This window comes from Myxocyprinus asiaticus, chromosome 39 (assembly GCF_019703515.2).
Source record: "Myxocyprinus asiaticus isolate MX2 ecotype Aquarium Trade chromosome 39, UBuf_Myxa_2, whole genome shotgun sequence".
NCBI classification, from domain to species: Eukaryota; Metazoa; Chordata; class Actinopteri; order Cypriniformes; family Catostomidae; genus Myxocyprinus; species Myxocyprinus asiaticus.
Window position 1 is genome coordinate 24,124,993 of NC_059382.1, and position 27,116 is coordinate 24,152,108.

At 38.6% G+C, this 27,116-nt stretch overlaps 1 protein-coding gene across 4 annotated transcripts in view; it reads right to left on the reverse strand.

Moving 5' to 3' along the window:
- Window positions 1-27,116, reverse strand: part of cltcb (clathrin, heavy chain b (Hc)) — a 38,494-nt gene that overhangs the window by 2,935 nt on the left and 8,443 nt on the right. Inside the window, exons 6-33 of one of the 4 annotated variants that reach the window (XR_007895366.1) lie at window positions 26,556-26,729; window positions 21,401-21,598; window positions 21,110-21,310; window positions 19,030-19,182; window positions 18,815-18,937; window positions 18,536-18,673; window positions 18,265-18,429; window positions 17,919-18,099; window positions 17,618-17,781; window positions 16,004-16,129; window positions 15,738-15,880; window positions 15,367-15,601; window positions 15,112-15,234; window positions 14,664-14,809; window positions 14,385-14,568; window positions 11,164-11,356; window positions 10,901-11,058; window positions 10,603-10,767; window positions 10,315-10,422; window positions 9,979-10,146; window positions 9,609-9,758; window positions 9,058-9,189; window positions 8,848-8,958; window positions 7,637-7,807; window positions 7,322-7,543; window positions 5,691-5,711; window positions 2,694-2,769; window positions 1,991-2,067 (exon numbers count right to left, since the gene is read on the reverse strand). Coding sequence is in view for 2 of the 4 variants with exons in the window: in XM_051679197.1 (XP_051535157.1) it covers window positions 2,694-2,769; window positions 5,691-5,711; window positions 7,322-7,543; window positions 7,637-7,807; window positions 8,848-8,958; window positions 9,058-9,189; window positions 9,609-9,758; window positions 9,979-10,146; window positions 10,315-10,422; window positions 10,603-10,767; window positions 10,901-11,058; window positions 11,164-11,356; window positions 14,385-14,568; window positions 14,664-14,809; window positions 15,112-15,234; window positions 15,367-15,601; window positions 15,738-15,880; window positions 16,004-16,129; window positions 17,618-17,781; window positions 17,919-18,099; window positions 18,265-18,429; window positions 18,536-18,673; window positions 18,815-18,937; window positions 19,030-19,182; window positions 21,110-21,310; window positions 21,401-21,598; window positions 26,556-26,729 (4,129 nt within the window). In the remaining 2 variants the exon portion in view is untranslated. The remainder of the gene's footprint in view (window positions 1-1,990; window positions 2,068-2,693; window positions 2,770-5,690; window positions 5,712-7,321; window positions 7,544-7,636; window positions 7,808-8,847; window positions 8,959-9,057; window positions 9,190-9,608; window positions 9,759-9,978; window positions 10,147-10,314; window positions 10,423-10,602; window positions 10,768-10,900; window positions 11,059-11,163; window positions 11,357-14,384; window positions 14,569-14,663; window positions 14,810-15,111; window positions 15,235-15,366; window positions 15,602-15,737; window positions 15,881-16,003; window positions 16,130-17,617; window positions 17,782-17,918; window positions 18,100-18,264; window positions 18,430-18,535; window positions 18,674-18,814; window positions 18,938-19,029; window positions 19,183-21,109; window positions 21,311-21,400; window positions 21,599-26,555; window positions 26,730-27,116) is intronic. The other 3 variants (XR_007895367.1, XM_051679197.1, XM_051679198.1) reach the window with 3 other exon arrangements.

Sequence of the window (27,116 nt, forward strand, 5' to 3'; positions counted from 1 at the left end):
AAAAACTCATCAGACATGTTTGTAAGTTCTGTTCTCTGGTTTGTTTGCAGCTGTGTTGTGTTCTGTTGTTACCATCACTGTGGCGGACTTGTTTTTAGATAAACAAAACGAGTTTTCACTTGAACGCCCCATCTCGCGTGGGATACTGCAGTATGCATTACTGCATCTCATGCAGTCTCATGAACGTGCTGAGGAGAGCAACAGTTTCACTAAAAAAATACATTAGATTTTGGTTTGTTTCTCACCAAACCTCATTATAAGCTTTCAGAACAATCATGAGACTCATGGAATAATTTATTAGACTTCTGAACTATACTTTTGCATTCTTTTGAAGCTTGAAGAGGTAGTCACCATAAACTGCCATTTTTTTACATCACTGAGGACAACATTTTTTCACAATTTCTCCCTTTGTGTTAAGAAAAAGAAAGAAAGTCATATGGGGTTATAACTGCACAGGGGTGTGTGAACAATGACTGAATTTTCATTTTTGGGTAAACTATCACTTTAAGTAGCTGCCTCTATACATATTTCTGTTTGATATGGTGTTTTACTACAGCCAGTGTTACAGTGTTAGTAAGAGAATAAATTACAATATATTTTTGCTGATAAACTTAAGGGTTAGTTCTACTTGTGTCAGTCCCAAAAACTACCAACAGCCTTGATGGATAACGCACATTTTATGTTTCCATTAAAACAAGTGTGAATTTGATCATATTTTTTTTCGCCAATTTTTTAAATCAAATAAATTATACAATTAAATTAATCACAATTAATTAACACATCAATATATGTTAATCAAAATAATTCTAAATACAACAAACTACAAATATAGCCGACAATTATCGTGGCTCAAGCAGGATTGGAAAAATGGGCTAAATTTGGCCATAATTGCCAAGTCTGACAGCACAGATCCTTTGAATGCTTAAGATACATTTTAATAGATTTGATTGTCTTTAGTAATAGCGTTCCCTAGCATTGTAAATTGATGAAATTTGGCATGTGTTATCAGATTGTACTGGTGCCTATGTGTACCAAATAACTGGTAATTTATTTTATTTAATAATAGCACTCCTCTATTATCATAAATGGATTAAATTTGGCATGCGTCCTTGGATTGTCCTGGCAACAATGTGTAACAATTTTGTACATTGCTTCACAAGTCATTAAGTCATTATGGTCCACGCCCAAAAGTTATTGGCCTATATCTGCTAAACGAATTAAATCAAAAATCAGAAAAAAAAAAAATATTTTTGTCATGAGAGTCTCTAGATGATTCATGCCATATTTCGTGCAAATTGTACAAAAGGCCAAGGATGAAATAAAAAAGTAGCTTTTTTATTTGAGAAAATTCAAAATGCCGTAATGTTGTTTTATTAAAATGGACAAACACATGACCAATAGTTTTGGAAGAAGTTACTGAAAGAATCAGAGAAATCAAGACTTTTAATTACAGCCTATAGGGACCCTGAAATTTGATTTGCTGCTGTTTGTTGACTTGTCCACTTGATATTTTAGGATATGTCAGCACTTGTACTAAAGCACCACCACACCAAATTTCAACCTCCTCGATCAAACGGTAGCAGTTACAGATTTTTTTTTTATAGCGCCACCTATTGGCGGAATTCAGCTAAATATTGTATGCATCCTCAAAATGTCCTGTTGTTAATATGTCCAAAGTTTAATGCAAATTGGACTTTGCGTTAAGGAGATATAGGCCATTTAGTAAAAATGGGCCACGGCCAAATATTTTATCCACTTATATCTGCCAAATTAATTGAAAAATCAAAAATCAAAACCACTTTTGGTCAGGAAGGTCTCTACATGATACATGCCAAAATGTTGTGCAAATCATAAAAACGGCCTGAAGGAGTTTGAAAAAGTAGGTTTCCGGGAAAATTCTAAATGCCGGAAATTGTTATTTTTATGAGCGAAAACGTAAATGTGCTTATAATAGCGCTAACTAATGCCGGGCGCATGTAATTTCGCTTGCCTGAGTAGTAGGTGGGATTTGGGACCATCCCACCAAGTATGAGATCTCTGGGCCTTACAGTTTCTGACTCCCAGACACTTTTAGGGAAGAAAAAAAAAAAGAATAAGAAAATCAGTACAAATACAATAGGGTTCCAGCACCTTCGGTGCTTGGACCCCTAATAAGCTACAAGTTAAATGTAGTTTAAAAGTTCAATAAAATGCGTTCTAAGACCCCTGCACTCTGCTGTCCAGCTGTGCATTCCCTCTAAAGCTGGATTTGCCTTAACTGCCACCTGCTGATTTCGAGTCGCAAAAACATTAAGGTGGTACATCATGCTTGAATTGCTTGAAATAGTTGGAAATAATATTCCTTAATACGGAATATACATACAGTCATGGGTCATAATTGTGTTAGTTTTTTGAATGCGCTGATTTTTTGTACTGAATTAACACGATAAATAGGCAGCCTTATACATAATATGTAAAATAAATGTTAATAATGGCAACATTTGTACATTCATATGTCTACATTATATTGGCTACTGGCCACCCTGCTCTCTAGATGTGAGCATCGGCCAGTGAAAAACCCATATCACTCCACCACTATTTGGAGTGGGGAAATACAATACTCTTATGTCTTTAATGTTTATATCAAGCAGCACATAAATAGTTTTCGTGCCATTTCACAAAATTTTTAATGAGCAGTAGTGCACATGTCCTACCATAAACAATGGGTTGTGCCTCTGTAAGCTGCTCTTCTTCTTTCCTTAAAGACTCTGAAGCATCCAACTTATCAATCTGAATGAAGGAGAGGGAGAATAAAAGAGAAAAAAATGAGAAAAAGGTCAATACTCAGAAGAAAGGGGTAATGACTGATGGATGGGACCATTCATGGGAGATGCACAAAGCCAAACTTAATACAAGGTGCACACGCTTTCAAAGCAGGACTCAGGGCACAAGCTCCTTGCCATGGCACTCCATACCTGATGACAAACACTTCCCAATCAAATCAGCATTCTATTTACCAACATCACATGGAATCATGATCACTATGGCTTTATATGTCCTCTGTACTTCAATAAATAACAAAAAAGGCATGGGACTAAAAGTAGATGGTCCCCCCCATACAGTCAGTCAGTATCCCTTTTAACAGTGCATATGTAGAAAACAGAACCCTCTTATTCAAACTGCTACAGTATGTTAGTAAAAACTTGATGTCATTCTTAAAAATGCTGTGTGAAAGATCTGAAACTTAATGAGAGAACATTGCTCATTGGACAGGTGCTTTGAAAATAAGAAAGTAATTGTGTGTAGCATACAAACAGAAACTTCATAAGTCTTAACAGAAATCTATAATAGCTCACAAACATGGGAAAACTAAGATAAAAATAGTAGGGTGTCTCCCAGGGGCGAACTGGGAAGAGAAACCGGCCCAAGAGTTGTTGAGCGGAGGTGAGGGTGGGGGGGGGTTGTCGCTGTGTGGCCCGTTTCAGCTTATCACCCAAAACAGGGCCGGCCCACCGGGGAAACTCCTGGTTCTCCCTATGGCCAGTCCGCCCCTGGTGTCTCCTGTATGTCTAACCCATCCCTTGAGTGAATTGTTCACCAAAAATGAAAATTCTGTCATCATTTAATCACTCTCAATGTTGTTCCAAAGCAGTTTGGATTTATTTCTAGTACATGAGGTTAAAGAATTTTCATTTACAGGTGAAAAAAAAACAACAAAAAAAAAACTTTTAAATGTTGCATTTGGGTTCAGTTCTCTACACAGAGCTGGTGTCAACGTTGAAAAGTTATATATAAAATTTTGTTGAGCAGGCGTAAAAGAGATCGGCAAGACGAAGTTTTGTTGAAAGGGAGAAATCATGCCAAAGTGTAGTTTGTTATTCCTATGTTAAAAAGAGTGCATGAGAGAAAGGCAGAGTAAAAGTGAAGGTGTGGCAGGGTGAGATGGTGTATACAGCCATTCACGGCTTCCAGAGGCAGGCAAAGCCAACAGCCATGTTCCCTGATCTTTCAAGGGTGCTACTAACACTGTAAAACACATGCTTGCAAAAGATCTACAGCATACAACGGTTTTGTTCATGTGACCACACTTTCTCATTACTGTCGCTAGATTTTAGATGGAAAGCAAGTGGAGCAACCATGCACCACTCCGTTTAAAGAAAAACAATTCAGTATGAAAAATGGTATAAATACAAATACTTCTGAAAATGTGGTCACTTCATTTTGCTCTCATTTTACTTTCAACTAAATCACATTTTAAGTCTACAACTGAATTAGCTGATGAACTATGATTCAAAGGGACCATTCAGACCTAACGCGTTAATGCGCTAAAAAAGCTAGACACTGCGCAGTGAATAAACAACACAGGTGTCTTGAGATGGGGATTTTAAAGGTTAAAGTTCTTTTTAACTTGACACATCATCTCAAAAAACATGGTGCTCCAGTGTGAAGTAGAAAACAAAAAAACAGCGCAAACAGATGCAAAAATCCATTCGGTGTGAACGTCTTGTTCAGGGGTTTTCAAACATATTGATGCCAATGACCCTCAACTTGCCCTTTCAAGGGACATCCCTTAATAAAATATAAAGAAAGCTAAATATTTTCATGTTTTAATACCCATTAGTGTGAGAAAAATAGTAAACATTACTTTAGACATGTTCTTTAAATAATTGGGTTTTACCTTGTCATTGTACTAAAGCTAAAAAAAATAACTACAAATATTAATAAAAATGTATGTGTTTAACATATGAATTAATATCTTTAAATTAATATTCTGGGTTCAATACAAGTTAAGCTCAATTGACAACATTTCTGGCATTTGTGATTACCACAAAAAACAAAAACAAAACACAAGGTTACAGTGAGGCACTTACAATGGAAGTGGATGTGCCAATTTTTGGAGGGTTTAAAAAGGGAGAAATGTTAAGTTTATAATTTTATACAAGCACTTACATTAATTCTTCAGTTAAATCCTGTGTATTATTTGAGCTGTAAAGTTGTTTATATCATTTTTACAAAATTTCCCAGGATTACAAGGTTTACATTGGGGTTACGTTGTCATGGCAACAATGTTATAAAATTGGATATAACTCTTCACAGAAAAGGTAAGTCGACAATTTTATCAGGCTACAATCAAGTTAACAAACACGCATTTTGTTTACATCTTGTGGCTATACCTTCAAAACCTTTTTACATTTTAACATTTACAGATTGGCCCCATTCACTTCTATTGTAAGTGCCTGACAATATCCTAGATTTCTGCTCTTTTTTAAATTAATTTGTGGTAATCAACATAATGCAACAAATGCTGTCGATTGAGTTTAACTTGCATTAAACCCAGAATATTTCTGTAAGTTAATAATGAGTTAAATTTGACAGCCCTAAAAAAAAAAAAATACACTTTGTAAAATCTTTCTCCTCTAAATTACAATGAGGACAATCAACGGGATGACTCCAGATCCACTGCGAAAGGCAGTTTAGTACCGTTCATCAGCTAATTGCAGCTAACTATCATCTCTAGGTCTGAGGCTCACTACCACAGCATCTGGCATACGAGAAGGTCAGTAATCTAGAAGAAACTCGAGGAAAGTCTAGTTAAGGTGTGTATTTAAAAGCAGCAGAGTGATATGGGAGGGAAGAACTCATGCAGATTCTCCAAAGTTTCAGTCTTCCAAACTACAAGGGTTAAGGATGGAATAAGAGAGAACCTTCACCTTTTCCTTAATTGCATCAACCTGAAAGGGAATTTAAGAGTGGCAGCTTAAGCAAAAAAAGCAAAACTTAACAGTCCAGCACTGAAATAGCAGGCAGAGAACAAATGCAGAAATCACCAGACGTGTTAAAAGAAATCAATAGCAGGAAATCAGAAGATATAAATAAAATGTCCTCTGTCTCTCAACTACTTTTTAGTAATCTGGCCTTTTCTACTTCTATTAACAGACTAGTGAAACAAACTGCATACACTCTGTCAGGTCTGACAATGTTCATGGGTAACAGCAGAAACAAAACTTTATAAAACTTAACATGCTGTGACAAAATGTGTAGAAAAAGTCTTTAAATTATGTAAATAAAATGGAAAAAGGATGCAGACTTTATCTCTGTTCCAAAACACAGTGAGCTGCCTACCTAGACAGTATTTTAAGGCATCATAGGCAGTTGTCTGTGTAGGCAGTAGACAGCAAGGCGGCTCATAATGTTTTGGAATATAGCTAAGGTGCTTCCACCAAAACTGATCTTAGAAAAGCTTCTTGATCTTATGGCACTTTTCCACTGCACGTTACGGTTCGACTCGACTCTGCTCGCTTTACTTTTCTGAGCTTGCTTTTCCACTGCAGTTTAGTGCCGCCTCAACGTGGGTGGGATTATAGGCTGATCGTCATAGTTGCGCCGCCTCTACTGCCGTGACATCATCTTAAACGCGACATAAACATTACTGACCATAAACAATAACACGACTGCTAGCTGTTAGCTACTAGCTCATTGTGCTGCATAAAGCAGTTGTTGCATGGTGATTTTACACAAGTATAACTGTTAAATTGGCCTGGTTGTTTTAGAAGCAAGCTTTCCAGTAGCTGGTCAACTCAATAAAGTGAAGCTTTCAAGCAGAATATAGAGTTAACGTAACAAAATGTACCATCCTCCATCGTGGACTCCAACAACACCGTGGCCGAGTCCAGGGCACTCTCCCTCCCATTGCTCGCCGGTCTATTGCCATAGATAGTGTCCATTTGGTCGAACCACTTCCACTTTCTTCTGTTTGAACCACTCCGGCTGTTGTGGTCCTTGATGGTTCTGTAGTCACTTAAGTTTTTTAAACTTTTCCCTACAATGTTGGTAGGTCCAGCAGTAGCCGTGTGCGGCCAACAACTGAGACACTTCCTGAAAGACTTTTTCGTTTCGCGTCGTTTCATTCGTAGCTAACGAGAGGAACGTCTGCACCTCGTTTATTGACCACGGCGTGGTTTTACGCACAGCCATTTCTTTTCACAATTCGAAAGTCACGTGAACAAATGATATTGCTGTCGCTGTTGCTAACTTTAAAACTAGCAGGTTGATGTCCTGTGTCACAAATCCAGTGACGCTGGTAGTGACGATTCTCTCTCACCAATCAGTGATCTGCAGCGTTTTGACGTCACATTTAGTATCGGCTCGGCACGCTTGGAACCTCGACCGAGATGATACTAAAAAAAGTACCAGGTACTATCCACAGTGGAAAACCCCCAAAAAGCGAGCAGAGTCGAGTCAAGTCGAGCTGTACCGAGCAGTGGAAAAGCCCCATAAAATATCCACCATCCCAAAATGTATTCACCCACGAATCCATCAGATCCATTGGGTGGAGACTCACCTTGGTGAGGTACTCCCTCATGACCTGGATGAAGTAGGGCATGGAGAAGTCCATGAGGTTGTGCCTCCATGCGGTCTCCAGCACCACATCGGGCCTCAGCATGTCGTAGCAGGTGAAGAGACAGGCGGCAAAACACTCTTTCTTATCCTCCAACAAGAACCACTGCAGCAGCTCCTCAGCCAACTCTGTATCTTTCGACTCTGAAGCGTACTGCATTGCATCCTGCGAAAAAAAAGAAGCTTTTGGTTATAATGGAGTCTTCCAAAAACTGGGTGAAATGCTCAGTTTGATGTTGCATGTGACTAAGGCGGAGACCTTGTAGAGCTTGTCTTTCTTGCAGAGCTCCACACTCTGCTTCCAGCGGTTGTTGCCTTTGAACAAGTAGGCAGCGATTCGCCTGAATTCGATGAGTTCGTGCTTCTCAAGGCTTTGAGCCAGAGATATGTTGTCGAAGTTGTCATAGGCATCGATGGATGTGCGCAGAGCCTGTGAAAAACAAATGAGGAAGACAAGGGGTGAAAACCAGCCAACTAAAGCCCAAAGAATACTTCGGTTTTGGACGAAGTATCCTTTGGGCTTAAAGGGATATTCCGGATTCAATATAAGTTAAGCTCAATCAACAGGATTTGTGGCATAATGCTGATTACCATAAAAATTTATTTTGACTTGCCCCTCCTTTTCTTTAAAAAAAAACCATAAATCTGGGTTACAGTGAAGCACTTACAATGGCCAATTTTTGAATGTTAAAATACTCACTTTTTCAAAAGTATAGCCACAAGATATAAACAATATGCGTGTAAACATGCTTTAAGTGTAATAAAATCACTTACTAACCTTTTATGTGTAAAGTTATAGCCAATTTTACAACTTCGTTGCCATGATGATGTAATGTCAACAAACCATAAAACCCTAAAATGACTGTAAAAATGACAATTTAAATAACTTTACAGCTCAACAAATACATGAATTTTAACAGAAGAATTAATGGAAGTGCTTTTAGAAAATTATAAGCTTCACATTTTTGCCTTAAAACCCTCCAAAAATTGGCCTCATTCACTTCAATTGTAAGTGCCTCACTGTAACCTCAATTTTTGCTTTTTTTAAAGAAAAGGAGCAAGTTGAAATTAATTTTTGTGCTAATCAGCATTATGAAACAAATGATGTTGATTGAGCTTAACTTGTATTGAACCCGAATATTCCTTTAAGAGACAGTTTTGTAAGAAATAAGGCTATGTCCCAAATAAGCCACTTGCTAGCCTGCATCAATGAAGTCCACAAGACCATACCCCCACTTTGCACCTGGGATGAACCCTTTTCCAAGTCCCACAGTGCTGTGGACTACCACCCAAAAATATATGCAGCATTACAGATGATACTTAACCAAAATGGCATTTGAAGTCTAGAGTCTAAACTTTCACCAAAGTTTGGATTCCAAAAAGGACCACAAGGGTTGAGGGTGCCATTTGGGACAGGGCCGCCTGCACAAGTTTTGGGAGGACACTGTGTGGACCGGACGAGCTTCCTACCTGATAATCCTCCTCTGTGATGAAGAGATTATTTAGTGCTTCATTTACAGCCTTGTTGTTATGGTTCTGTACAGATCTCAGGTATGGTTTCACCAATGGCAATTGCTTGACCTAAACACAAAAAACCCCCCATCAAATTTAGAGGAGGTTCCCAGCTAATGGTTGATTTTAATAGAGAAGTAATGGTATGGAGAGGTTTACACACAGTACCTTGCTGAAGAAGTTGACCGCGCGAGTGTGGTCAAGCCGTGGGGAGAGTACGATCAGCAGGTCATTCAGTAACAAAGGTTTAAACTCCAGATAGAACTGGACCGCTTTGTAATACAGCTCAACATTAGCCACCTGCAATATATATATATATATATATATATATATATATAAACAAACAAACAAACAAACAAGTTATTATAGTTCCCATGCAGTTTCAAAGTCAACATTACATCAAAATTTACCTTATTTACTTGAGGGGAAAAAAAGGGTCTTTTGATCTTTCATCAAAACATTACTTGCTCCGCCTCTGAAACCACCAACTACATGGCTCTATTCTGGTACAGAACACCCCACTTTTCACAATCCAACCAAATACGGATAAATAAAAATGAGTTCCACCCTACATATTTTTCTCACTGAATTGATTCACTCAAGCATACATCATATAACAGAAGTAATATTGGTTGAAAATGTTTCATATTGACTTTAAAAGGTAAAACATAAGATTACATAAGAATACACCAATGTTGAGGTGCAAAGTGTGACAATACCTTGGTTATGATATCTTTGAACTGGCTCTCCTTCCAGGCATCTGAAGGATGGTTCATCATGGTGATGATGGCGTTGTCATACTCCTCATACTTATCATACAGGAAGACTAACTCTCCCCACAGGTGAGCCTGCTCAGCTGCCCTCAAAACCTGCACAACATCAATTAATTTAATCAATTAATATTAAACAATTCAGAATGCTGCATGTATACAGAGATACAAAAGAGTGCAAGAAACAAGATATAATGCATTTACTATTTTGATGACAGTTTGTTTGGCCTGCGAGCACATTAACATTCTAAAAATATAAAATCCATTCATGTCAATCAATGCATATTATATGCAGACAGACATTTCATAGCTCTCTGACCTTGGGAATATTGACTCTGGACCAGAAGAGCTCCAGGTGCTCCCTCATCTTCTGTGGTTTAAATTTGGAGTAGAGGATGGCCAGTTCTGTGAACATGCCCATGTGAGCACGCTCCAGCCCCAGCGCTGCCTCCAGCATGGTGATCAACTCCTCGAAATAACCACGATCCTGATGGAGGAATCAAATATAAAAAATAGCAGTCAGCCCTGCTGGGTTTTGAGACTGACAGACACTAAGGAGGCTCTTGTGGAAAGAAGAAAAAAGTTCAGGTCTCAGGAGGTTAAAATGTGTCGATCTTTCCATTACTTATAATTCTGTCATAGTTCTCAGGCAAACCTGGTAGTAGTTGATGAGCTCTTCAAGTTCATCTGCATGAACGACAATATGCAATCCACACATCTGAGCCAGACGGAACTCCTTCCCATCAACACAGGCAAAGCAAACCTATGACCAAAGAAAATCCTTTTCAGTAATGTACCATCAATGTCAAAAACAAGAAACACAAGCATTAAACCCTTTAACAACAAAATGGTAACCCATTACTGAAAATGCTTTTACTGAAGCATAAAATTTGATAATGGTAGGATACTAATGTGAAAATCATATCAAAATTTGTAAACTGACCTCTTTCCAGGTTCTTGTGCTGTTGGCTTTGCGGGCCCCATCAACAGCAGCCTGATACTCCCCAAGATGCACCAAAGTGGATGCCAGGCGGCCAAAGTTGGATACATTGTTATAAAGTAGTTTAGCTGCCTCATACATCTTCTCATCATAGCATCTGTCACCAACCTAGGTAGAAAAGGAGAAAATGAGTTAAAGATCTGACATTTACAACAAAACTGTGGCCGAAATTAAATTATAAAACAATATCCAGCAAAGCATAACATCTCTCTATGCTAAACTGAAGTAGGGGGACTCATACTTGTTGGATGTGTGCATTGTTTGGCCCATTGATAAACTCTTCTAGTTCAGCAAGACGGTTAGTCTTGGCCAGGGCAAAGATCAGCTCAGTCTCCACGTATGATTCACGGGCCTTCTTACGGGCCATCTGCAGAAATTTGACAAGGTCCTCCCAGTTTCCTGAGGATAATGCAATAAAAACCCACAACATTATCCTCAAAACATTAAAAGAAAGAATAAAGTCATTTGTGATCATTTAGGTGCTTTTTTAAAATGGGTTCTCACCGCTTTGTGCTGCAGCTTGTCCCACTTCCATGTAAGCTGAGGGATCATCAGCTTTTATGTATGAGTCAATGGCTTCTTTCACAAGACCTTTCTGCAGTTGTGCTTTAGCCAGCTGACTCCACACTGCCGGCTCATTACAGCGCTCAGCAAACTCATAAGCCCGGTCCAGATTCCCAATGTGTTCAATAAGAACCTACAGTCAAACAATACAAAAGTTGATTTGAGACCATAGAAACTGTTGCCAGAAACATACTCTATGCAAGTATGCGATCACAGAAATGAATTGCCAATAAATTACAAGCTTGTGACCCCACTGTACATACACAACATGTGTTCTTGCATGATTGTAATGGTAACAAACCTCAATACTCAAGGGGGTGATAGAGTTATCTTTAAAAGTCTGAATTATTATTCAGGTTGCTAGTTAACTAACTAGCTAACTAACTATTCTTCCACTAAAAAAGCTAATTAGCTAGCTTGCTAACTAACTAACCTGCCACTAAAAAGCTAACTAACTATTCAGCCTCTAACTATTCTGCAACAAACAATTTATCTATCTAGCTAGCTAATAAACTATTCTGCCACCTAACTAGCTACTCTGAAAATAACAAGCTAACTAACTATATAGCTAGCTAACTATTCTTCCACTAACTATTCTGCAACTAACAAGATAACTGAAGTTAGCAAACATTTAATCTTATAAAACATTCCCTGTCTTAGGTCAGTTAGGATCACTATTTTATTTTAAGAATGTGAAATTTCAGATTAATAGTAGAGAGAATGATTTATTTCAGCTTTTATTTCATTCATCACATTCCCAGTGGGTCAGAAGTTTACTTACATTACTTTGTTAATATTTGGTAGCATTGCCTTTAAATTGTTTAACTTGGGTCAAGCGTTTTGGGTAGCCTTCCACAAGCTTCTCACAATAAATTGCTGGAATTTTGGCCACTTCCTCCAGACAGAACTGGAGTAACTGAGTCAGGTTTGTAGGCTTTCTTGCTCGCATATGCTTTTTCAGTTCTGCCCACAAAAATCATATTGCGGTCAGGTCTTTGTGATGGCCACTCCAATACCTTGACTTTGTTGTCCTTTAGCCATTTTGCCACAACTTTGGAGGTATGCATGGGGTCACTGTCCATTTGGAAGACCCATTTGCGACCGAGCTTTAACTTCCTGGCTGATGTCTTGAGATGTTGCTTCAATATATCCAAATAAATTTCCTTCCTCATGATGCCATCTACTTTGTGAAGTGCACCAGTCTCTCCTGCAACAAAGTACCCCCACAACATGATGCTGCCACCCCCATCCTTCACGGTTGGGATGGTGTTCTTCGGCTTGCAAGCCTCACCGTTTTTCCTCCAAACATAACGATGGACATTATGACCAAACAGTTAAATTTTTGTTTCATCAGACCAGAAGACATTTCTCCAAAAAGTAAGATCTTTGTCCCCATGTGCACTTGCAAACTGTAGTCTGGCTTTTTTATTGCGGTTTTGGAGCAGTGGCTTCTTCCTTGCTGAGCAGCCTTTCAGGTTATATCGATATAGCACTCGTTTTACTGTGGATATAGATACTTGTCTACCTGTTTCCTCCAGCATCTTCACAAGGTCCTTTGTTGTTGTTCTGAGATTGATTTGCACTTTTCACACCAAACTACGTTCATCTCTAGGAGACAGAATGTGTCTCCTTCCTGAGTGGTATGATGGCTATGTGGTCTCATGGTGTTTATACTTGCGCACTATTGTTTGTACAGATGAAAGTGGCACCTTCAGGTGTTTGGAAATTACTCCGAAGAATGAACCAGACTTGTGGAGGTCCACAATTTTTTTTCTGAGGTCTTGGCTGATTTCTTTTGATTTTCCCATGATGTCAAGCAAAGAGGCACTGAGTTTGAAGGTAGGCCTTAAAATACATCCACAGGTACACCTCCAATTCAGTACACCTCCTATCAGAAGCTAATTGGCTAATTGTCTAAAGGCTTGACATCATTTTCTGAAATTTTACAAGCTGCTTAAAGGCACAGTTAACTTACTGTATGTACATTTCTGACCCGCTGGAATTGTGATGTAGTCAATTAAAAGTGAAACTATCTGTCTGTAAACAATCGTTGGAAAAATTATTGAATTACTGTCATGCACAAAGTAGATGTCCTAAATGACTTGCCAAAACTATAGTTTGCTAATTTTAAATCTGTGGAGTGGTTAAAAAATGAGTTTTAATGACTTCAACCAAAGTGTATGTAATCGTCTGACTTCAACTGTAGCTAGCTAACTATTATACCACTAACTATTCTGCAACTAACAAGGTAACTAGAAAGCTAACTAAATATTCTGCCACTAATTATTCTGCAACTAGCTAGCTAAATAACTAACTAGCTAACTATTCTGCAAATAACATGCTAACAAGCAAGGTAGCTAATTAGCTATTCTGCTAATAACTAACTATCCCGCAACTAACAAGCTAACTAAATAGATAACTATTCTACCACTAACTGTTCTGCAACTAACTAACTAGCTAAATAACTAAATAGCTAACTATCTTGCAACTAACAAGCTAACTAACCAAATAACGTTTCTACCACTTACTATTCTGCAACTAACAAGATAACTAGCAAGCTAACTAACTATTCTGACACTAATTATTCAGCAGCTAACTAGCTAACTATTAGGCAAATAACATGCTAACTTACTAGCAAGGTAGCTACAGTAATTAGCTATTCTGCTGCTAACTATCCAGCAACTAACAAGCTAACTAACTAGATAACGTACTAACTATTCTGCCACTAACTATTCTGCAACTAACTAGCTATTCTGCAAATAACACGCTAACTAGCTTGTTAGCTAACTATTCTGAAACTAACTGGCTAGGTAGAGAGCTAATTATTCTGCCACTAACTAACTAACTTTCGGCTACTAACCCTTCTGCAACTAACAAGCTAACTAACTAGCTAGCCAACTAACTATTCTACCACTAACTTACTATCCTGCAACAGACTAACTAACTAACCATTCTGCAACGAACAAGCTAACTAACTCTTCTTCCACTAACTAACTCTTCTGCTACTAATCAACTAAACATTTTATTCTGCCACATTTTGGAATGAAACAATGCATGGATCAAGCTTGCATAGCTGAATGTGTTTGTATTCACATTCTTGAATAAAATCTGTTTTGGGCCATAGATGACATTTGAGAGGAAGAGAAGGTGGTGAGATATACCTGCACTGCTGATGTGTTCACATCAAACTTCCTGAAGATGGCGAAAGCCTCTTCAAAAAGCTCATTACTGATGGCGATGTTAGCGATGTCCGGGGCATCGTAGTTGTCCAGGCGGTTGATGTACTCCATGACGCGAGTGCGGTCAGCTTTGATGGCAGTCAGGATCAGAAGGTTCTGCAGGTTTCTGAGAAAGAATGGCAAGACAAGGTTTCCATTCATTCCATCATCTTCCAAATTATTTTGTTGATAGAGATTTTCTCTGGAATATTCTAAAATTACCTGTGTTCACTGAAAACAGAGTTGTCCAGGACAATCTTCTCCAGGAGTTCAATGAGCTCATTGGGTAAGTCAGCGGTCATGAAAGCTTTGACTGTAACAGAGACCTCCTCTGGGTCTTGGGTCTCAGAGAGGGCAGTCTGCACAACCTGTGGTGGGCCGGAAGATAAGGTTAAATCTTTATGAATATTTATAAGTTAGTAAACTGTTTGAGACATAAAATCAGCTTGAAATTAAAAATCCTTTTTACTTTTTGTAATCCAAGTTCCAGGTCTTATTGTGCACAATTCATCAGTGCAAAATGTTCCAAAGAAACACCCACTTCCAAGCCCTGCCCTACATTTTTCCTCACTGGATGTTTGAATTTTTTTATTCGTCACATTATGGATGCAAAATGGGTTGTGAATGCCATTTTATATTGGCTTCAATGAGTCGCTTTCAAAAATTGTACCTGGTCAATCAGAGGTCTCCTGTAAGGGTTGCTTTCAAGAAGCACGCTAGCCCATAGTTCAGGGTCCTTGCGACGCACAAGGTATCGGGACAGACTCTTGAAGAGGGAGTTCTCATTGCAAACCTACGAAAGTGAAAGGTAAACAAATTAAAGCTAAAAAAAAAATGTCCTAAACACTCAGAACAATCTTTCCTTCATATTTAGTTAGAACAGTTACAAATGCTTCTCCAAAACAATAAGACCTCAGTTCATTACATGGATGAGCTCTTGGTCACACTGTCCTCTTTCATAGGCCACACAGGCCAGGTGGGGGTCCCTCTTCTCGCAGTACTTGCCCACCACACGGCTGTCATAGTACGGGTTCTCTCTGAGAAAGCGTTCTGGGTTGTTGTTGCTGTCAATGTAGATCTTAGCCAGGGCATTATGAGTTGCAGGTTCTTCACAGCCCTCATGGATACGGGCCTCCAACCATGGCAGAAGCAGCTTCAGTCTGCCATACACATAAAAGCTTGGTCAGTTTCTGACAAACCCAAGACTAAAAAACACAATCCATTCTCTGAGCTAGCATACTACCACATAATGACATATTTGATGTCTCAAAAACAGCCGAGGCAGTCAGTCCGCACCTGTTTCTTTTCTCCACCTCGGCCACCAGTTCGTCAGTGGAGAACTGGCCTCTCACCACCAGAATGAGGCTCTTTATGACATCCTCAGAGCAGTCCACATCCAGCAGACCTCCAATCACCACAGGTAAGCGGCTGGGGTTTACCTGACACACACAACAACTATTCATCACTCACTGTTCAACTCCACCATGCTACAGGAATGCCAGACAGAAAACTGAGAGGATTAGTTGAGGAACACCGGAGATGCAGAATAACCAATGATTTACCTTCTGCACATAGATCTCTATGTACTTCTGCAGGTTGTTGCGATAAAGGTAGAGCACGAGGTCATGGACAAAGTCAAAACGGTCACACACAATGATGAGGGGAAGCTGGTCAGTCAGTTTAGCCTCCTGTTCAAGACACATGGTAATTAATTGTAATGTTTATAATGACACAACACATTTATTTTGATATTTAACAAGTAAGGGACACTGAACAGTCACCTTTGGGGTTTATTTTGTGATAATGACCGACTGAGTGGCAGTCATTACTAGTGATAGGCCGATAAATTGGCCAGGCTGATTAATCGGTCGACATTTGTCCATTTTGCAATAATCGGCATCGAATGATAACCGTGTTTGCTTGGCCGATAAATAGAAGTGTTAACTTTCCCTTGTGTCAATTCCAAAACCTCGAAAACAAAGTGCTGACTATCCATTTACAAATGTATTGGTCAATGGATAGTCAACACTTTCTGTTTTCAAGGTGTTTCACTTTAAAAACGTTGTGTACATCTGATTCGCTGTTGTTAAATGGTATTATGCTTATCTGCATTTATATTGGCCATCCTTCTTTATAGATATTGGTATCAGCCATTGAAAAACCCATATCGGTCGACCTCTGCTTAATACACATCTACTTACCAAATTTTTTTTTTTTTCTTTTTTTAAGCTGAACATGGAGGGAGTGTAGGCCTTTTGTGACCAACTATTCTTGAACAATAAAGGAGGACCCATCTGGACTATTTTCAAGTTTTTTGTACATATAACATGCATTACACAGACGTCTTTGACCGTTGTCATGTTTATCGCTCCACTTTTAAAAGACGCGTGTCAGTTACAACTCAGAAAAGGAGATTCATTCAGCTGCTCTTTGTCTCGCGTTTGTCGCGGCCATCTGCGCTGTTTTTAATTGTTGGTGTATGTAAACAAGCACCAGCTGGACGTCTTTGACCATTTGGATGCATTTCTGGTGATCTGCGCCTCAGTGCACAAATGTGTGTGCGTCATGTTTCACCATGCTATGGATGGTGTTTGTGCGGCTAATATCAGCATGGACTGCTTGTGAACCAGTCATAATACGATTCAAATTTGCAAAGGAACTGTTATTGAAGAATGGGGAAGTTAAAAAACACTTGGACTTAACTGCAAAATTTTGAGTAAAGTTTAATTCATGAATACTTCAAATGTCATGACTGTTTGATATTTATGGTGCTTATGTGCTTGAGTGAACAAAATATTCGGATGCAATGTGTTGGATGTGCGTTTTGAGTACACCCTGAAATGTAATTTTATAATGTTGTGAAGAGCTTGTTTATTCTCTTCCGAATGAGTTTCAAATATGGCTGTATTGGAGGCGCTGCACAATGTTAGCCAATCAGAACAGTGGGCGTATACACTGAAGTTTAAAGGAGACGCTGTGCCCAAAACCGAGCGTTTCAGTCAGAGGGCCAGAGACAGGGTGGAAAATGATCATTTATTTCTGAACTATGACAGTTTTTGTGCAAAAAAACTATACTGACATTATCAGTGGACCTCGGGGAAGATAATAATCATTTAAAAAAAAAATATATATAGCATTTCACGACCCCTTTAAATGAATAAATTCTGGTCTCGTACCTTGAGGAAGTTTTTCACACGCTCCGGATCATAGCAGTTGCTCTCTCTGCAGATTCTCTCCACTTCCTTGATTTGGCCAGTTTTGCAGGCAGCTTGAATATATTTGAAATGAACCTCAGGATCCTGGCTGAAGTTTACAATGGAGCCCAGGAAGTAGAACAGACCTGCGGAGCACATAACCAGATACTGTTTGTGGGATGTTTCAATTTATATCTCAACAGTCGCCAATCGCAATAGAATTAACAAGAACAGAATCAGGATCAGAACAACCCATTCTGGTGCAAGGACAGCAAGAATATACCCTCAAAGCTCTTGAAGGACTCAAAAAGCTCTGTGAGAGACTGGGTGGAGAGCTGCTCGTGATACTTGGAGGCCACCTGGACGCAGATCTGGAGGTTCTGCCTGATGTTAGCAGACAGCATGGCTCTCAGGCACTCTAGAGAGTCCTCCACTGACAGAGAGCCAAAGAAATTCACCAGCCACTGCAAACGGAGTAGAACACATTATATGACTGCATGAATGCCATGTGCTTAATGTTCAGTGGGTTATAAACATCCATGAAGATCAGAGAGTTTTGACACATTCAAATATATCCAAATGAGTTATACAGTTAAACAGCAGAGCAGGCAGAGGACTGTGGGCGTTACCTCTGGGTTCAGCAGATGGGTGTGGACCACGGCACGTTTAATGTCATATAGGTCAGTGTAGTGCTCCAGAGCTCTCTGCAGAAGACCTGCCTTCTCACAAAGCTGAGCCACATGAGCCCGGTCATAGTGAGTGAACATCTGGTTGCCCAAGATGGCATCAGCCACCTAGACAAGACGATTCAAATACAGTTAAATTCAGTGCACTTAAATACAGCTTTGTAAAACAGCAAATAGAAACTAGGTATGAGGTGTTTTTTAATGACAGTGTGACCTGTGGAGCATGCATCAAGTTCATCTCCAGCAGACGGGTTTGCAAAGGACCCTCAGTGGGGCGGTTGTTCTTCAGGGCATCCAATAGGAAAGAAGTGCACTGCTGAATCAGGTTATACTCCATAAACACGTCCACAATCTATGGAATATTAATTATAAAAAATAACCTTTAGTAAACACATTTGTTAAATGATTACATGATGCACCATTAATATTTACAAGGTCCATAAATTGCATTACATAGCAGTCATGGCAGTAACCATATTATATTGTCTTAGACCTGAGTGATGTCAGCCAGAGGTTCCTCATCCTGAACGAGCATTTGAGAGAACTGCAGGCCTTGTTCTGGACTGATCCGCATCACATTCCTCAACAGGAAGATCCAGTCTGGAGTGTAGCCAACCTGCACACAGATGGCCACGCTTTAGAGGACGGATCTTTACATTTTGAGTGGAGTGTAAAAATGTATTACCTTGAAACAGATCTTAAACTCACCTTTTTCGCATACAGTACAATTTTCTGGAACTGCCCGGTCTCGGCAAAGCACTGAATAACCTTGTTGGGAACATTTGCCCTAAGATAGACACTGAGAGCAAGAGTTGGATCCACAGACTTCACTAAATCACCCAGCTCTTCAGAACACTCCAGCTAGAAGAAGCAAAAACAGGCAAGTTTTCCTTGCAAATAATAATAATAAGCTTAAGAGAAAAAAAAAATGACATTAAACAGAGCTCAACAGTAAGGATGGCTTAGTCAGAATTTCAGGATGGGTGACATTTCAGTGTCCTTGCGTTTCAACATTTTGTTGATCATGTGTATGTATTTTAATGCCTGGCAAACTTAAATATTTGGTTTTCTGTGATGCCTTGAACCTTGTTTTTGCAAATTCTGTAGAATTCTGCAGATGGAAATATGTCACCAATGTAACATTCTCTAGCTGGCTGACCTAAATTTTGTCAAAATTGCAAGAATTTTTGCATCTTGTGCCATTATTCTTTAGTAAAAGTGTTTATAAACTTACAAATGTTACACTATAGCTGTAAAATTTCAATCTATTTCCTGCTAGCTTGATACATACAAACAAAATTAAACAAATAATTTTAATAATAAATTAATTTCTTTAAGAAAAAAAGTGTTTAATTACAAATATAAATAGTAATAAAAAATGTCTAAATATTTTTTTTTAAACTTTTTTAAATTATAAAAATAAATAAGTATAACATTAGCGCATTACTTTAATAAAACAAATAAAAAATATATTTTTCCTGAATTTTAAAAATGTTGCTTAAAATACAAATGTATAACTGTAAATGATAAAAAAATTATTTAATTCATAAATTACTTTAAGAAAATATGTTTAATGAAAATTATATTTTTCCTGATTTATAAAAATGTTGTTAAAAATAAAAATGTGTAACTGTAAATTATAAAGATAAATGATTATAATACATTAAATTAATAAATTACTCTAAGGAAAAACAAAGTTTAAGGAAAATATAAAATATTTTTCCTGACATCTGTAAATATGTTGCTGAATTATTTTTTTTTTTGGCAAGGCCGGGTGTATACGGTGCAAGGGAGGTCATGAGTCAGATTATCTGATACACGTACAGATGCAGTGGTACACGACACTATTTCTGACCTGGCGAATTCTGAAGTAATGGCATGAATTTTCATGCTATTTATCATTATAAAACAAAGCCAGAGGAGGAGATTGCTTTAAATCCTTGTGGCTTGCAATTTAGAAATAAAAAAAGAAGAAGACGGGCATGGCCAGGGGCTGCATTAAGTGAAAACTCTCCATAATTAACCGATTATTTACCAAATATTATGGATAATTATTCCAAATGCTGGCCGACATTTGACAGATTCGGATTTCATGACTGCATACATCAATAATTACGTCAGTATGTTACTGCCAGATACTGCAAGATAATAAAGCGCACAATAAGTACAAGAGTAAAAAGCAAGCGAGCAAAATCGGCGCACCTTTTTGCCAATTACATTTGGATTTATTCTAAGCACAAACATGAAGTTTATAGCAGAATTCTTAAAAATTTTAGTGGAGTAGCTGTATAATTGCTTGCTCTCATATATTGCTTGCACGTAGCCGGCAAAGTTGAAAAATCTTGTTTTAGCGCAACAATTGATTGACAGGTAGAACTGTCACTCTAGAAGTCCTTGCTTTCACCGGACTCGCACTTGAGTACAAAAAATCTACCATAAATCCACTAACATGTATATACCATTAGAATGGATGCTACACGCCCCTGAATATAGCCATAGACCATGACAGATATTTTTTCAACTCAGTCCGTTAGAATGCAAAGAATTTTTTTCTGGCGCAACCTCTAGGTATGGCAAAGGTATGACGAACAAAAAAAACGTCTTGAGCTTGCACCGTGTACGCCCGGCCAAGAAATTTTAACTACTGGCCCAACTGCATAGCAAACTAGTGTAAAAAATCTTTATTGCAGAGCCTCTCAAGGCACCTATTGTTACTACATAAGCCACAAAATTCCAGCTCAAATGGCTTCATGTTGCATAAATGATATTTATTTGAACGAGGATGTACCTTATCTTCCTTGAGCCATTTCTCCAGGAGCTGTTTGCGACCCTGCTGCAGGACTGGCCTGCAAAGCTCTAATGACTCAAACTTGTTCAGCTGGCCCTGATCCAACAGTATCCCAAAGTACTGCAGCAGGGGAGAGGTCTGACCAGGCTGGGCAGGAACACTCTGGAAGCGACGGATGGTGTCTGGGGTGCGCAGAATACCCTGAAAGAACACAACAGCCAATGGGAAACTTTAGTATTTGCCAGACTAAGACCGACGAGGCTTCGGATTGTGCGACAGAGTCTGCTGTACCTTTGGTGCATTGGCAGCTACTTTGGCAGCCTCAGAGTAGTTGCCGCCAGCGAAAAGGTTGTTGAATTTGCGTGCGAACAGCTCTTCGGCGCCTGCCAAGTTGTTACGGACAGCCATCCTGAGGGCCAGGTCAGGGTTCTGCAGCACATTGGTGATGTAAGGAATGATGTTCTCTTCCTCCACACACACAGATAGCACCTGACAATCACAAGGCAGCAAAAATAGTGTCAGACAATGAATGCAGACAAAAATGACAGAAATATTGCATTTATCCTAAATATTATGATATAAATGACATATAATTGTATATGTCATAATTTGTATAATTTCTGTGCTACTCGCAGGACCAAACCAAGTTGCAAAAAATAATGGTTTCCAAACAGGTTTCCCAAACACTCTCCCATCTGTAACGATATGGACAAACAGGTAGTCCCGCCAAAACTCACACCATTGGTTAGGCCAGAAGATGACATATTGGACTGCTCAAACAATGCACTGAAATTTGAAAGAGCCAAAGTGTGTTCACTCTTCAGTCAGTCAGCCAACAACTGTCTTACTTATAGTTGTATCTACACATCAAACTAGTAGGGATGGGACAATATGGTTCTCATGATTTGGTTCCATATACAATATGAGGTTCACGATTCAATGTAATAACAATTAAATGACAAAGTATGACAGAACATTTTTCGCAAATTATGTGCAAAATGATACGATAATATGTCGAAAGAGAAGAGAAAAATATTTTTATTCATAGCACTGAACTTTTATCTTTAAAGGCTAAAATACACTCTTATTTTGAAATGTTTGAGCTTCACTGCTCCCAGCTGCTCATTCAAACAAATAAGGGAAATAAAATGTGCACTCCTACAATAATCTACAATGTATTACAGTGTAAACAATTAAAAGTAAACATTGTTATATTTCATCAACACTATATCATCATCATCAACAGTTGATCATTAGTGATCGCTTGTCATAAATTTCCGATATATCCTAATGATTGCAAACTGCTCTGCAACAGCAGGAAACACTCGGAAGCCGTTGCGTGCTTGGAGAAAATACAACAAAGCCACGTTTTCACTCTGAAGGATGTAGAGCATACATTTATTTAATCAGATCATTATCTTTTGAAGTTTGATAATCACATTAGGTCATATCAAGATTCCTGTCTTTCCACACCCAAATTTAAGACCTCTTTAAATGATAATTAAGACTTTTGTTGTATCACTTTTGAATTTAAGACATTTTAAGACTTTTTAAGGATCCGTGGGAACCCTGTATAAGCCTTGAAATACAGTGGGCTACATTCAGGCTGATCAGATGTAGAACAAGCAATAGAACTGAACAGAACATGTCCTGAAAAAGTATGTGAAAGCGTATAATAATTTTTTTCATAATTTGCATTCTTTAATCATTTTAAAAAATATAAAAATTCTATATTCTTTCAATTAATATTATATCGTGAAATTGTATAAGAATGTGTAAAAATCACAAGTAATAACACTGAGTTCATTCATTTGTATAACAATCGCTTAAATGGTACTGTCACTTTAAGAGTGCCTCACAGACTTGCACACAGAGTGTTCTGTTTTATTAACGAGAGAGAAGTCTCTGTTTTTTTTTTAATCATATTTGTGCCATGTCTGATTAAAAATAATAAATCTTTGTACTTTATCTGATTGTAAAGAACAGAAAGGATGCTAAATACATTATTCAATAAAAATGATGTGCGTGGATTTCTTTTATGGACAGTTAAGCACTTCAAAGAACTTGTGCGAACTCTGTAAACAGTGTAAACAAAAGCGCAGTATGGATAAAATCAAGCGATAGATTATGATGTTTGACGGGCCATTTTATTTATGATCGTATGGACAGAATTTTTTTGGCAAATTTCGATATATCGAGTTTTGCCTCGATATGGTTTGACTTTTTATTTTTTTGGTTTGCAATATATCGAAATCCGATATATCGTCCCATCCCTACAAACAACTACAGGGTAAAGTACAGTATTTTAACTTTGAATAAAGTATGTTGCTTGTTTTTCTATCTTAGCATAAACTGAGCATCCATGACATTATATATCAGCTAGAATGATGAATCTGCCGATATTTGAAGAAGGATATACAGTAGCTGCAGGCAGAGCTCCAAAAAGGGGCGTGAGCGCCAAACCACCAGCAAAGATATACAGAGCCCCTAACCTAACCCTTTCCCTAACCGTGTGTGTGGAAATGACGCCCCATTTTGGAGAAGGCGCAAATGTTTTTAAAAAATATTCTGTACAATAAGAATTATTAAAATTCAGCAATTTTGTAAACGTTTTATTTGCCATCACTAAATTGTGCATATCAGTCATTATATTGGTCAATGCCAGCCTGCTTTCTCCTGTAGATGGCCACTCAAAAACCTTTATCAGTCAACCCCCATTATCCAGCTACCTCTGACTGTTTATATGCTTTACTGTATATGATGCATCTTTTCTGTATCATTAATACTTGTTGCATTTGTGAAGTTTGTTTGGCTTCTTGAGATAAACAAATCTCTCTGTGTCAAGATCAGCCCATGATATCTTCTGCATTACCACATTAGCGGTAATGCCTGAAAATCTATATTCACTAAAAACATCTAATAAAATGATGTTGATCAGTACTCATAGCCACCTAAATTGCCCCTCAAGGTAATACATAAATGAATGGGCCGGTATTCCATTAGGCACATATTTAAGTCTGCAGCACATTGTACAGTGTAACAATACTGAAGCGGTCATCAGTCACCGGAGCACTAGAGCCCGGGAGAACACATCACAGACTGCAGTAAGAGGATTACAGCGACCGTCTCTCTCTACCTCCTACTGCGGGTCACATGCTGTTCTCACTGTACGTGTCGAGGGATCAACCAACGCCATTATTTACAGGCATTCCTTCATCCCCAGGTCACGGCATCCTGATGTGTTACGGCCCGTGTGCGCACATATGGACTGGGTTTGGACTAGGGCTGGGTGACATTAAAGCAATATTGTTCAGCTTTTTGGCAATATTTGATCTTGATATTTATGTATCTGCTCTGAAATGGCTTAATAAGGGACATTTTTGTGTTTTCAGTCAAAGGAACATTCATTTCAACAACCACTGCTGCCAAGTACAGGGTTCCTACACCTTTTGTCCAATGAATTTCCATGACTTTTCCAGTTGTTTTTGATTACTGTATAATGCTTCTGAAAAATGTATATGATAGAGATTAGTACTTACAAAAACAAATGTCTAGCTGATTAAATATTTTTAAACTGAGCAAAATAGAAATAAGATTTTCATGCTTTTCAACTTAACATTTTATGAATTTTCATAACTTTCTAAGCCTGGAAATCTTATTTTTTTATATTAAAAGTTCCTATTTTATCTTATTTCATCTTATTTCCTTTTTATTATTATTAAAGAATTCTAATAAAATAACCAGATATTCCTTCTTTTATATAAATAAAAAAGGGGGGCCTGGGTAGCTCGGTGGTAAAAGACGCTGGCTACCACCCCTGGTGTTCGCTAGTTCGAATCCCAGGGTGTGCTGAGTGACTCCAGCCAGGTCTCCTAAGCAACCAAATTGGCCCGGTTGCAAGGGAGGGTAGAATCACATGGAGTAACCTCCTCGTGGTCGCTATAATGTGGTTCGTTCTCGGTGGGGCGTGTGGTGAGTTGAGGGCGGATGCCGCAGTGGGTGGCGTGAAGCCTCCACACGCGATATGTCTCCGTGGCAACGCGCTCAACAAGCCACGTGATAAGATGCACGGGTTGATGGTCTCAGACATGGAGGCAGCTGGGATTCATCCTCCGCCACCCGGATTGAGGCGAATCACTACGCGACCACGAGGACTTAAAAGCGCACTGGGAAATGGGCATTCCAAATTGGGTGAAAAAGGGGAAAAATCCCAAAAAAAAAAGAAGCAAAATAAAAATATTGCTAAAAATATAAAAGAAAACAAAGAATACATGTATATGGGCCAATAAAACAAAATATAGTAATCGATAGCAAGATTTACCTACATTTATTTTACTACAACATTTTAATATATGAAAATGCCACACAGACATTTTTGAGTGATGGCTTGAACGAATTGTTGAATCAGAGTTTTGAATCAATTCATTAAAAGGGTAGGCTAGTTTGAACCGAGTCACGGAAATGAACTGAACTTGCAAACTCTAATGGTGCTTTAGCAACTGACCTTTAAATCAGAGATTCTATTAAAATATCTCTTGCGTTTCGCAAAACAGGGCAGGATTGTAAAATGAGTGTAGTGATGTGGGTCTTTAGAAAACTTGACCAAATAAAAAGCGCATTACAATCATCTTGATAATCACGATATTGCTTAATTTTTTTTTTATTGCCTGGCCCTAATTTATACAATACATTTGACATATCACCAAGACTTTAATGAGAAGGGGAGAACAAACAGGAGCGTAACAAAGAGCGGGGATCACGTTTCTACTCTCTTTCTGCATATTTAATGGGACTTTGGTCTGAGCTCCAAAATAATTCATCAGCTGATGGCATTCTGTCACACAAGACTAAGAAACACAAACTAGGGGGGCCTGGGTAGCTCAGCAAGTAAAGATACTGACTAACACACCTGGAGTCGCAGGTTGCTAAGGTGGGTAGAGTCATGTTGGATTAAACTCCTCGTGGTCGCAATAATGTGGCTCTCGCTCTCAGTGGGGCATGCGGCGAGTTGTTCGTGGATGCTGCTGAGAATGGCGTGAGCCTCCACACGCGCTAGGTCTCCGCGGTAAAGCACTCAACAAGCCACGTGATAAGATGCGCGGATTGACTATCTCAGACGCGGAGGCAACTGAGATTCATCCTCCGCCACCCAAATTGAGGCGAGTCACTATGCCACCACGAGGACTTGGAGCGCATTGGGAATTGGGCATGCCAGAATGCCAGAAAAAAAAAAAAAAAAAGGAAACAAACTAGTCTGCTTTCAGATATAGAAGGCAGTTCAATCTGGAAAACTACATGGAACAAACCCCTGGTGTGTCTACAACTAGCTCCATTAGTCCAGTCAAATGTGCTGACCAAAACTCCTTAATCAAAACTAAAACTGCACCAATTCAAAACTTTGGTGTTTTTGTTTGCAATAGCAGCAGAAACCAAGCGTAGTCAGTACCTGTCCCTTCCGGTTAACACCAATAATTCCAGAAGTGGCTTCATGGGGTGCGGTCACAAAAATGGTCTCTCCACTGATCCTGTTCATGTAGATGCAGGTGCCAGTCTCAAGGTCATATAGGTGGATGTAGCCATATTTGGTGATGAGAAAGACAACATCATGCTTGGAGCTTATCTAAATGAAAATAGGAGCAGATTAGACTTGTAAAAATCTTTCTTGGAGCCAATTAATTGGCATCTTAGTCATCACTTCACTGCCAATTGCCAAATGTAAAAAAATACCATTTATGATGGTCAATAAACAGCATGACACTGGATGGTCTGATAAATGTACTTTTCAATTCAACACTGTGTACTAAAACATAAATTCTGCAAACTGACAGTCGGGTTCAAAAATAAATGTCACATCCATATTGAAAATCAAGGAATCAAAATGAAAAAAATATTTTAGATTCTGCACTATTTGTAGGTTTCTAATCAAATAAGCAATTTGTGATCACTAGGGTTTGCACAAACTTGTGCAAGCAAAACACTAAGACATTTTGAAATTAATGTACATTTA